The following is a 13560-nucleotide window of genomic DNA, read 5'->3' as shown; positions in this document are numbered from 1 at the left end:
CCAGTTGCTGGGATAATTAAGATGGGTCTCATGTGGTGGCTGATATATAGAACTCCAGCATCCCGAGAGTGCTGAGAACCTGTTTCCTGGACTGGTCTCTTCATTCCCCTCTGAGAATTATAATCACAGCAAGACCAAAACCACAACTCCCAGCCCAGACAGGCGTATCCCACATGCACCTACAGAAGAGTATTTCACAGAAATTGATCCTGGTGACTCAGTAATGCCAGCCACCTCAATCAGTTGCAGATAATTAAATATCTTTATTCCCTTGGGGGTGGGGAGAAAATAAAATAAATTTTAAAATATATATTTAGGGCTCCTGGTGGCTCAGTGAGTTAAACATCTGCCTTTGGCTCAGGTCATGATCCCCAGGTCCTGAGATGGAGCACCAAGTCAGGCTTTCTGCTCAGCAAGGAGTCTGCTTCTCTCTCTTTCTCTCTCTCTCCCCTTCTGCCCTTCCCTACCATTCATTCTCTCTCTCTCTCTCTCAAATAAAATCTTGAAATATATATATATATATATATATATGTATATATGTATATATATACATATCTTTATTTCTAAATGCAAAACAAGACAAGACAGATCCAGAACTCAATAGAAAAAAAAAAAGTCAAATGACCTGAAGAGTTCACAGAAAGGCATACAAAAGCACTTGAAAAAAAAATGCTCAGCCTCATTCTTGTGACAAATGCAAACTTACTTACATCGAACTATGATTTTTTACCCATCGGGTGGACAGGAGTGCAGGTTCGAAAACATGTCAATCTGACGAAGGTGTGAGGAAACAGACTGCTAGAGATAAAGTGGGTTCAGACTCACTGAGGGACAATTCAGCGTTACCCACCCTAGTAAGAAGTGTAAGACCCCCTGGAACCAGCACTTTTATGGCGGGACATGTATTCAAAGTTGCTCATGGTCCTGGGGATATGATGGGAAACTGTCCATGGGAGAAAGATGTGGAGAGATTTTTCCCTGTGTGCTCTACTGAACCTTTTACATTTTGTTCTAAGTGGATGTATTACCTATTCAAAAAATACACAAAATTCCAAAATTCAGAAGAGACTTAAGCCTCGGGGAGGGGGATAACTTTATTTGTTTTTAAAGATTTATTTATTTATTTTATGATAGACACAGAGAGAGAGAGAGGCAGAGACACAGGAGGAGGGAGAAGCACGCTCCATGCAGGGAGTCCAATGCAGGACTTAATCCCCGGGCTCCAGGATCACGCCCTGGGCCAAAGGCAGGCGCCAAACCGCTGAGCCACCCAGGGATCCCCCGAGGGGGATAACTTTAAAAACAGCTGTAGGGCAGCCCAGGTGGCTTAGCGGTTTAGCGTCACTGTCAGTCCGGGGTGTCATCCTGGAGACCTGGGATCAGGTCCTGCATCGGGCTTCCTGCATGGAGCCTGCTTCTCCCTCTGCCTGTGCCTCTGCCTCTCTCTCTCTCCCCCTCTGTGTCTCTCATGAATAAATAAATAAAATCTTTAAAAAAAAAGAGACGCCTGGGTGGCTCAGCGGTTGAGCATCTGCCTTTGGCTCAGGGCGTGATCCTGGAGTCCTGGGATCAAGTCCCACATCAGGATCCCTGCGAGGAGCCTGCTTCTCCCTCTGTGTCTCTGCCTCTCTCTCTGTGTCTCTCAGGAATAAATAAATAAAATCTTAGGGAAAAAAAAAAAGTTGTATTGGTGAATGGGTGCAGAGTTTTGGTTGGGATGATGAAATGGTTCTGGAGATGGACGGTGGTCATAGTCATACAATAGTGTGAATGCACTTGATGCTACTGCACTGTCCACTTAAAAATGGTTAAAAAGGTCAATTTTATGCTTTGTGTATTTTACTATAATAGAAATAGTTTGAAAACAAAACAAGCACACAAGACTGAACCATGAGGCCACATTCAAATGCCATCATTTGGAAGACTCAGCCACACTGAGAAAACTCAGGAGCTTAGACCACTTGAATTCTCTATGAATAGTCCTGCTTGAATATAATGTTATCATTTTCTCTTTTTTAAAAAAGATTTATTTACTTATCTATTTATTCATTTATTTAATTTATCAGAGAAAGAACACAAGCAGGAGAGGCAGAGGGAGGAGAATCTCAAGCAGACTCCACACTGAGGGTGGAGCTAGACACAGGGCTGGATCTCACAATCCTGAGAACACAACCTGAACTGAACCCAAGAGTCGGATGCTTAATTGCCTGCATCACCCTAGGCATCCCATAATGTTATCATTCTTGATAAAGGAACTTTATCCATTGTAAAACTAAATTGCAATTTTTTTTCGTTTTTTATTTATTTAAGTAATCTCCACACCCAACACGGGCTTGAACTCATGACCCCGAGATCAAGATTCACCTGCTCCTTGGACTGAGCCAGCCAGGCGCCCCAACTAAACCGTAATTTAACTTTTCTTTGTGAGTTTCTATGAAAACGCAATGTGGGGAAAAAAATCCTTTGCCCCTACTACATGAATTTGATTTTCCCCTTTAAAAAAAATGTGATCTTAAGAAAAATAAAAATAAAAATAAAAAATAAATAAAAATAAAATAAAATAATGTGATCTTGGGGCACCTGGGTGCCTCAGTGGTTGTGCGTTATCTGCCTCTGGCTCAGGTTGTGATCCCAGGGCCCGGGGGTTGAGTTCCTCATCAGGCTGCCCACAGGGAGCCTGCTTCTCTCCCTCTGCCTGTGTCTCTCCTGAATAAATAAATAAAATCTTTTTTTTAAAAAATATGTGATCTTGGTGATGATTACATTCAGAATGAAATGGTTCATTCCAAACCATAATGTACACTCTAAATTATACTAGGAAGTCTTAGCAAAACTGACCTATATTACCCAAAATATTAATTTATTTTATTTTTTTAAAAAGATTTTATTTATTTATTCATAGAGACGCAGGCAGAGACACAGGCAGAGGGAGGAGCAGGCTCCATGCAGGAAGCCCGATGTGGGACTCGATCCCGGGTCTCCAGGATCACACCCTGGGCTGCAGGCAGCACTAAACCGCTGCGCCACCGGGGCTGCCCCCAAAATATTAATTTAGACATCAATAACTGAAGTAAAAACTGCAATGGATAGATACACAGAGAATGGAAACACTAAAATATGTAAATATGTACTGTTTTGTTGCAAAAATGTGCCCAAAAAGTGCTAGAAAGACCATCCATATGAATCATGATAAAGAGAATTATTCTCCTTTGTTCAGTGATAGAGATGCAAGAATTGAACAGAGAAACAGCTATTTGTCTTCCAGTTCATTTTTAGAAAGAGATCTAGACATATAGACACACACACAGAGGTTCCTCACTGGTCAAGAATAAGCTCAAGTGACCCCCAGCACTGAATTCTAATTCCTCTCTAATTCACTCCTCTATGTAACTTTCACTTTACAGTAATACTCTGAATACTGTCTACTCCAGTCCAATTATAATTATCTGCCTCCCTGGGTACACCTAGCTCCTGGAAAGCAAGAACTATTTTGTTCATCCATTCCTCAGTGCCTAGTCCCTGGGTGGAAAGGGGGTGGGATTTCATCTTTGCTAAATGGAAGAGAATCTGAACCCGAAATCCCTGCCAGTGCAGTAGAACAGCTGTCTTATAAGGTAGAGAGGACTTCAAGATTGAATATCACCCCAACTCCTTTGTCCATACACTGCCACCAGATTTTACAGTGCAGTATCACTTTCTTACAAAAAAGTATTTAGTAGCGATTTTTAAATTCAAATTCAATTAGCCAACATAGAGTATACAGTTCCTTTCAGATGTATAGTACTGATATTTTTCATCATGTTACTTCAGGATTTAAATCGTCTGACCTCAAATGACAAGAATATCAGCTCATTGGTAACTGCTGTTATTGATAAAACAGCAAATCTCTATTTCTGGCTCATTATCATTCTGCAAATTCAGTTATTTGGAAGCTTAGCTAGTTCCCGGGGGGGAAAACAGCACTTGCAGTGAAACCATTCACTCGAGATCATGACAATCCCTTTTTGTGGTGTCTCACGGAGCCAAAGCAAATGGCTAGCTGCAAAGCATACACATGTAATGTGATCCAACAGTGAGTAGGAACTCTCTTCAGAAGCTTTTCACGGACAAGATGACCGTATCAGCCCACAACTGATTTGTCATGAGACATCCTGCTTTGCATCTTTTTATTAATTTTTTAAATTTAAATTCAATTTGTCAACATATAGTATAACACCCAGTGCTCATCCCATCAAGTGCCCTCCTCATTGCCTGTCACCCAGTTATCCCATCTCCTTGGATGGGAGACCTGCTTTGTCTCTAATCTGCACGTTTTCTTTTCTTTTTTTTTTTTTTTTTCTTTATGATAGTCACACAGAGAGAGAGAGAGGCAGAGACACAGGCAGAGAGAGAAGCAGGCTCCACGCACCGGGAGCCCGACATGGGATTCGATCCCAGGTCTCCAGGATCGCGCCCTGGGCCAAAGGCAGGCACCAAACTGCTGCGCCACCCAGGGATCCCTAATCTGCACGTTTTCTTGGGGATTTTTCTTGTGAGTAGGAATTATAGAACTAGAAGTCTCTTTCTTTCGTGCCTTCTAATTTAACTCAGGATCTCAGGAAGGATGATGGGGAATGAGGTGTCTCCAGGCCGAAAGCGCATGCAGTACCACCTCTGAAACCCCAGAGGATAACCACCAGGGTAGCACAGAGGCCCTCCTTCTATGGGAAGTCAGGTTCCCCTGGAATAGACACCCAGAGCCCCTCCTCATAATCCTCATCTCGGTCTTTCCTGCTGTGTCTTGGCCACCTGTTTCCAAGCAGTGCTGTGTCCCAGTTAGAATTTCTGCCTTCTGACTCCTGTGAGGCCCAGCTCACCCTAGGACATCAATGTGGCAAGGGTGGCCCCCTATCTGTCTCAGTCACTGCTTGGCCCGAGTCTAGCACATGGGTGGTGTCTGGCATTCGGTTTGTATGTTTCCTGATCACTTCCTGTATGTTTTACAGACATATTTCCTATTCGTCACTTACTCATAAATTCTTGGAAGTGGAATTCCCTGCCTGTCTCCTGAAGCTATTCATAAAGTGGGTGCTCAATAAATGCTTGAGGAACTGACTCGTGTATTCTGTATTCTGACTTAACTTCCAGATAAGAGCCACTAAATGTCAGCATTTGGCCAGTATAAGAGGCTGAGTGACCTATAATCTCAGTTTTTCCTGGACATTTCCAATGAAGTAGATGACATACCATAATATAAGAAAATGGTTTTATTCCTAATTTTTAGTTCCCATACAGTTTACAAATACACGTCTACTCTGATAATACGGCTTTGCAACTAGCAACGCAGTTGAACTAACACCCATAAATACAGGTGGGGAGACAACATCCACTAATGCTTCTCTACATAAACTATTCTTTTCATGTCATTTTTTTAAAAAACAATTGCAAACAGACTACATAATACGTGGGCAAAAAGGCAATTAAGTGAATCTTTTGAAACACTAAATGTATAATAAACAGTGCATATTATCAACATTTACATGATTCACATCAAAATGATGACATCCTAAAATGTATTCCTTTTAAAGGATAGATTTATCAATAAAATATTACATATCTTTTAATACTCTGGTACAATACTTCATATACTGCAGGAAAATTAAATGTAGGTCTAGTCATCAGCTTAATAAAGGATCCTTTTCCATTAGCTTTTATTAATAAAAGAATCACAATTATGTCATAAATAAACAGGCAAATTATTAATTACATGATTTGAGGTTTAGGATGAAAACTTGTAGAAATTAGTTTGATATACAGTAAAGTTATATAACACACTAAAATCAACTGTTTAATATTTTTGCCTTGTGTGAACTGCCCATAGTGAAAAAAAGAACAAACTTTTTAATGATGGAAGATACAATAAACTGTATTTTGGAACTTATCTTTCAAGAGGAAGAGGGAGAAAGGTTTCCGCAACATTAAGGGCTAATACAGATCCTAATAAAGGCATCTCGAAATCAGGGAGGCCATGTGCTTGCTATAGAAAACTTTTTCCCCCCAACAACAGAAAACAGAAACTGCACTGGGTGTGTCCTTATGTCTACGGCCTAAATTCCCCTTATGGACTAATAAGCTACAACAAAATACTTCACAATTGCATACCTTTCCACATTTCCCTGAACTAGAAATAACCCAGGATGTTATATTAGTTCTTAAGAGCCCCAGTAAAAACAAAACAAAACAAAAAAAAAACCTAAAAATAATCTTGATAATCTTTGCTGTTCCAAAACAACAAGGCTCCGTAAAGAATGTACAAACACCAAGTAAATCATACATCAATTTGCTCATCCCCATTTAGCCACATCTGAAAAGTCACTGATTCAATGGGAGAGAGGACCATAATTTTCAGGAGGGTCACATACTGGAGGTGAGGTGTCTTTTTATTTTTTTTTAACCAAAGGGGGTAAAAAAAACTATTAAGACTCTGAAATTTGGCTTTAAAAAAAAGAAAAAAAAACAATAAAACAAAAAAACCCCAATACCATGTGCCAGATAATTTCTTCACCCCAAATATAAAACCCTATGCTTATAATTTTTAAAATACTCGACCAGCTATGGGATATTGTGCAAATTTAATGTCTACCAGCAGCCCAGAAGCAGACTGTATCCCTGTATCTATCATACCTACTTGCCAGGTTACCCGATTCAACCTATTCAAGTACTGACTGCTCTGGCCCCACGCACTCTGACCTCCTCACAAACCACCTCTTTGGAACTTTCATTTCCACAATTTTTTAACACCTGCACCTCCAGCTCCCCACATCTTCATGGCCTCTCTTCCTAATTTCATCTCATGGAGAATAACCTCATCTGAGAACCTGCAATCACCTTTCACCAAAAACATGACAAACCTTAGCAACCCAGGGACTCCCACAATGTTATCTTGGCATGAATTCACATAACATGATAGTTTGCTGGCTTCATGGAGGGAAATCTAAATGAAATCAATGTCCCGTAACAAACAAAGCTAGCCAAGATCAGGTATTTCTGTTTCAAGCGCAAAACAACTTGATCTTAAGCTACCGGCAGAGACGTTAATGTAGCAGATATATTTGTACAATCAAACCCTTGTGTGCTGGTGAAAGACTTTGCCCCCCAAGTCCAGAGTCTAAACTATACCACAAAAAATCAAGGCAAACAAGAACAATTCAATGTGACAATGAATGAAAAAGAATAGGATTCAAGATCCTTGCTGCAAATACTGAACTGGAATCTCTTTCTTTCCAGGCTTGACAAGAAGACAGTAGTCATTGACCTTCCTCTCAGAAAGTAATTACCTCTGGGCCATACCTGTGTTCTAAAGCAATTCTAGGTTCAATGGAGGGGGAGCAAGGGGGACCAATGTGCATTTTGTCTGTGAAAATGGCAGCGAAGGCAGTCTTCAAACTACCTCAAGGTTTCATGGGAGGTAAAGACCTCAGTACTACCAGGACTGGATCGGGAGCCAAATCAAGAAGGATCTGCCATCAGGAGACCATAAGCTAACAGCAAAGCTGCCATGCATTTTATGATCTTTACAATGTCAACCAATGATACTTTAACTGAAACACACTCAGTGAAGGATGATCCAACACATGGGGCAAAGAGGATGTCTTTGGAGAAGGCACTTCAGGTAGAACGGTAGCAAATCTTACGGCTTGATTAAAACAAAAATGAACTGCTGCTAATTCAATCTGATTAGCGGCCTTGTTTGGACTGCCCCTTCTTCTCCGCAGCCTGAAACCACTGGCAAGGAGAAAGCACCACATTCACCTCCTCCTGTGGGTCAACAGCAACAGGTGGTTCTGCTTTCAGATGCTCTGCTCCTGAAACACATCCATCCTTACGAGACCACTTTCCCTAAGGGATGGTTCAGAAAATATGCTCAGAGCCAGCAGAAGTGGTTCAGGGAGCTTCTAGAAGGCCCTCTCTGTTTGACTTCCAGCTTACACCAGCTCTTGAAAGCAGCTTCAATTTCCCAACATCACTAGCAGCTTCTACTTTTGCTAACTATTGCTGTTTTCCTGTGGCACTGATTCTGACAGTCTACTACTCTGCCCCCCACCCCCATCCCCTGTGGTGAATCATACCTCCACTTGGCACCCTTGTGCCATCTCCTCTTCCTGAATCTGGGCTGGGCCTGTGAGGCTTTAATCAATAGAGGATAGTAGAAGTTCTGGGTTTAAGTCTCAAGAAGGCCTGGCCATGCCTGCTTTATACCCTGCAGGCTCTGAGCTGCCATGTAAGCAGTCCAGCTACCGTGCTCTCGTGGCCACTGGAGCCACATGGAGAAGGAGAGGCCCATGGAACTGCAGAGAAAAGCCCAACCATCCCAGTGTCTTTGGCCAACCTGCTGACCAAATGGGTGACACCAGCGAGAGGACAGAAACAGCTCACCTGAGCCCAGCCCAGACTGAGGAATAGTGAGGAGGGGAAAAAAAAGGACAAGCCACTGCGTTTTGGGGTGGTTTGTCACCAACAATCGGTAATCACGACTCTAGTTGGTTCTCCACAGATGCATTTCTTTTTTCTAAATACAAGACAATTACTCAAATGAAAAGAAAACATGACAAACATTTTCCCACCACATCCTCCTCAGCCAACAGGCTGAAGGTAACTGGTCATCTGCTAAGAAGAAAACACGCCTATTCTCCCAAGTTTCCATGACTCTTTTTTTTCCCACGATTTTTTAATGGCAATGCAAAGGTAGACAGTCGACTTCTCATGGTCTGGAGCACTGGCTTAATTATCACTTAGCCAAAAAATGAGGCCATCAAATGAATTATCCACTACTGGATAAACAATGATAAATGAAACTGTTCTCACTCCCACAGGATGTTGTCACCTTTTCCAGAACATTTTCCTCTTAAAAGTGCCGTTATCCCTCACAAAGAGAAAAATAATTGAATTTTTAAGGTTATAAAAAGAAAAGAAAATGCCAATATATGTAGAATTTGAATCACCATCATCTGTAAAATATAGAGCACAATTAACTGCTTCCTCAATTTAAAATAAAATTCTATAAAATATAACACTGTCTACATTGTAGAGATGATTTCTTCTTATCTGAGGAAATGAGTAATTGGTAATCAGGTATTGTTGAGTTAGAATAAAGTGGTCTTTAAATGGTTTCAAATTTTGCTTCTCCAAAGGTCCACAACACAAGCTTTCCAAATTCAAATTCATTCTCACACATTCTTTCTTGCATCTGTTCTTGATCTTTTTAGGGAGAGGGTAAAGGTCCATATCTAGGGAAGAAATAAGTTAGAATTTTTAAGGAGTACACATCTCAAAGTTTCTCAAGGCACTAAACCATTTTCAAGTAGACTAAAAGCTTCTAAATATACCACCCATTAAAATGGGAATTGCAACATGCAATATTCAAACTGTAAGTTTCCAACATATATCACAACCCGAGTCACTGTCTACAAAGGTGACTGACAGGGAAGAGACGTACCAGGGAGAAGAGTTCCCAGCCACAGAGCTGGAAGGGGTGTGGAAGGTGAGGGGGTGGAGGCCCATGAGGCCAGAGCCTTGTGTCACACAGCCAATCAGAGGGCCCAGGGGGATGAGAATTTGGGCATCCTGACTCCAACCCTCTGGGGCTGTGTATCCCTCTGCTTCCTGGGTCCCCATAGATCACCTCTCAGCACAGACTGGGGTACCCAACTCTAATACAAATTTAAGGAACAGTGATGCCCGCTCTTCATCACCCATATCAACCATCTCTCCACAGTAAGGGCCAGCTTTGCCCCTCACAGAATGAATTCTGTATTTGGTTTCAATCCTTAATGAACTTGAAGATAAATCTAACTTAGAAAAAGTTTAGGAAGAGAAAAAAAAGGAGGCTGGTTTGTAAAACTTAGTTATGGTACACTTCACTAGAACACTCACAAATTATGTGCCACGAATGATGTAACAACCAGTGAGTGCATCCATTTAAATACCTACATCTGTGCTGAAGTCTTGGTGGGTGTTCTCATCTGAAACTTTTCTGCTGCTGCATCAGACCCACATTTTCATAGACTCTAGCATTATCTTCTCTCATTCTGAAAAGGAAAAAGAAGGAAGGAAGGAAGGAAGGAAGGAAGGAAGGAAGGAAGGAAGGAAGGAAGGAAGGAAGGAGGGAGGGAGGGAGGGAGGGAGGGAGGGAGGGAGGGAGGGAGGGAGGAAGGAAGGAAGGAAGGAAGGAAAGAAAGAATAAATACATGAATAAAAACACAGACTATGCTGACCAAGCTTGCACAGTATTTATAAAGTACACACTCCATTCCTGGGGGGCTCGATATGATGCAGACACAGCCTGTAAGAACTAAAGTTCTGGGACGAGCTGTAAAACATAAGCGTACAGCAGTATCAACCTAATAAAAGTGGAATAAGAGCCTTAAGTCCCTGAGCTCTCTGGGGTTGGAGGAAAGCGAGCTGTTTTTTTCTGGTGGGCAGAGCCAAGGAGGCCTAGACAATGAGGACTTTGAGTAAGACCCTGAAGCAGGGTGAGATGTGAGCATGTAGAAAGGCTAGGTATTCATTCCAAGTGAGCAAGAGGTCCAGGAAAGGAAAGTGCAGGAGCAATGAGGCAGGGCCTAAAGGCCCATTTGGCCCTGAATTCAGCTACATGAAGGGCAACAATGAGTGTGAAGCTCCATGGTGCTTTAGGGCCCTGAGACAAAGGGCCAGTGAATGCATCAGAGGCCAGACTCCATTCTGATGAGCAGGGAGTGGAGATCAGAGCAGTCTAGGGGGACAGGGTACCCAGCAGCCATCACTGCCAACCCAATAGGGACAAGACAAAATGGGCAGAAAGGCCTCAGCGTCTGGGGTATCCTGGGTGACACCCTGCACAGGGTATAGGCCGCCACCAAGAAGGGAGTCGTCAGATATTCAATATTCGGGGAAAGCCCTGATATGCAGCTGCCATGGCAAATTACTGCAGATAGCAATTTAAAATATCAACTTTACCCATTAGTCCACTGGGAAAGGAAAAAGCAAGCAGGAGGAAAAAGCAACTTGGTGGAAAGAATACTTTTGCTGTATAATTTCATTTCAACATTAACTAGAAACCAAATGTAAATATAAGTGCCATATTTGTTATCTAAAACGTTTATATAGAGTATTAAAGTCAGCAGGGGTTTAAAAATCCACATCAGAAGCAAACAGAGATAAGACTCATGGGGGAAAATAAAAAAGTAAATGTTATACCAAAGACTACTTTAGAATTTATAGAAAAGCAACAATTTACAACTGCTGTTCACATAATCAATTTAACAAATGTTTTCCTAATGCATGTTTTAGCTTAAACAAGGGGATGGCAAAGTTCTTCTATAAAGGATCAGAAGGTAAATAATTTAAAATTTTTATTTTTTTTATTTATTTATGATAGTCACAGAGAGAGAGAGGGGCGCAGAGACACAGGCAGAGGGAGAAGCAGGCTCCATGCACCGGGAGCCTGATGTGGGATTCGATCCCGGGTCTCCAGGATCGCGCCGTGGGCCAAAGGCAGGCGCCAAACCGCCGCGCCACCCAGGGATCCCCAGAAGGTAAATAATTTAATCTCTGCAGGCCACACTCAGTCTCTGGTACATAATATTCTTTGTGCTGGTGTTTTTTAAAAAATATATAGCCCCATAAAAATCATTCATGAGCTGTACAAAAACAGGCCATGGCCGGAATTTGGCCTGGAGGCTGTAGTTTGCAGACTCTTGGTTTAAAGGCCCAATAGATTTCTGTTGTGTGTTGACTGGAAAATCAGCAGATCCTGACAGTGTTGAGACATTAGTGGTCAATTGATCTATTTTTACTTAGCAAGGAATCTTACACATCAAAAGGCCAAAAATACCTACCTTTGTTGTGTATCATTAATAACAGATGTTATCCCCACTGCATAAAAAGAAAAATTAGATTCTTCATAGAGAACCACTACTTGATATACTTATAACCTCACATAATCATAGCTAGTGTACCAATTAGCCTTCGGTTGAGGTAAATTAAAATTTAGTTTAGAAAGCCATTGACTCGTTTGTTAATCAGCTGGGCAACAATAATGACAGGCTTGTGCTGCCAAGACCTGTTGTTTTTTAAGCTTTTCTATAGGACCGTGTTCAGGTAGAAAGAATTTCCTTCATTACTACTTACTCTGCACAAGATGGTGTTGGGGTACAAGGCGGGAGGGGACTCTGATCTCCACTTGTCTGGTCCGTTAGAGAATACTTAATATTTGTATATTCATGCCCTTTCCTCTTGCTTTTCTGAAAGGTGAAGATTGATATATGAGGAATTGGATTTTTTTAAGGGAAAAAGAAGCAAAGAAGGCATTTCACCAAAGAGCGACGGACACATAGGCAGACAGAAAGGTTGGACCCTAAATAATACGTTGATCAAATGTTAGGGAATTCACCTCCTCAATGTAAAAGTGAAAAGTACTTTTGAACCATGCAATTCAAAAGCAGAGTCATGCACTAACAACTTACTGTATTAAACCAAATGTATCTATTTCTGAGCTAAAAGAGAATTCTCACTTTCTTTGCTACATTAACATCTAATCATTTCATAATTCACTTGCAACACATTTAATGATTCTCAGATAAACAGTTGGGAAAAGAGCTCCAGAAATAAATTCACTCCAAGTAAAAATAGCACACAGGTACAAAAGATGGTAGTACTCTTAACAGAAACAGTAATATGCTTTATTATATCTTCCCTGCCTCCCACCTCCACCCCAGAAAAGACCCTAGCACCTTTATAACTTCATTTTTGGCTCTAATGATACTTTTTTGGGGGAAAAAAAACTTGGCAAAGAAAACCAGAAGAATAATCTCCTCTTAGATGCAGAGTGAACTAACTATATATTTAGTAGGAGTCCCGGTTATATGATTTATCACTCTTCACTCCTAATTTCACCCAAAAATAACCAATTCTGAAAATCTAACCCACCAATCATCATTATATAATGTTGCGTTCATTCTAGGATTATTCCAGAAAACTACCAAATATGAGAAAGGGTATCCACATACCCTTTTTTGAAACACTGACGTACAGCAGTGACTTCCATTCATGGCTGGTGAGAGGGTAAAATTAGTGCACTACTGGTCAGAACTCACAGTACTAACCAGTCAGTATCTAGTAATAATAAAACTATATTCTACAACCTTGAACATTTGCTTCTTGAGAAACTCATACACAGGAGCCTAAAAGAGCTGTAAAAGGATGTCTGATGACATGTTATTCTTAATAGTGTTTATACCCAGGGAAGGAATCAATGTGATGTATTCATATCATGAAGTAATATGCAATAGTGAGGAGGAACAACATGAGAGACTGTGTCTCCAAAAAGGCTTCATAATCAATGTTAAGTGGAAAAACACAAATTATAGAATAAAACAGTATGATACAGGCTGAACATTCTAAACACATACAATAATGTTATCTATTATGTGTAGATTATTGGTTTTTTAAAAAAGATTTTATTTATTTATTCATGAGAGACATAGAAAGAGGCAGAGACATAGGCAGAGGGAGAAGCAGGCTCCATGCAGGGAGCCAGAT

The 13560-nt window shown here is 41.0% G+C and overlaps 1 protein-coding gene across 2 annotated transcripts in view; it reads right to left on the bottom strand.

Moving 5' to 3' along the window:
- Window positions 1–5228: 5228 nt before the first annotated feature.
- PTPN11 (protein tyrosine phosphatase non-receptor type 11) overlaps window positions 5229–13560 on the bottom strand; it is an 82581-nt gene continuing 74249 nt past the window's right edge. For both annotated transcript variants that reach the window (XM_077875715.1, XM_077875716.1), the window contains exons 14-16: window positions 12151–12263; window positions 9970–10067; window positions 5229–9266 (exon numbers count right to left, since the gene is read on the bottom strand). In XM_077875715.1, the coding sequence (XP_077731841.1) occupies window positions 9998–10067; window positions 12151–12263 (183 nt within the window). In that variant the 3' untranslated portion in view covers window positions 5229–9266; window positions 9970–9997. The remainder of the gene's footprint in view (window positions 9267–9969; window positions 10068–12150; window positions 12264–13560) is intronic.

This window comes from Canis aureus, chromosome 27, assembly GCF_053574225.1.
Source record: "Canis aureus isolate CA01 chromosome 27, VMU_Caureus_v.1.0, whole genome shotgun sequence".
NCBI lineage: Eukaryota > Metazoa > Chordata > Mammalia > Carnivora > Canidae > Canis > Canis aureus.
Note: the sequence above shows the minus strand (reverse complement) of the source record. Positions and strands in the feature narration are given on the sequence as shown.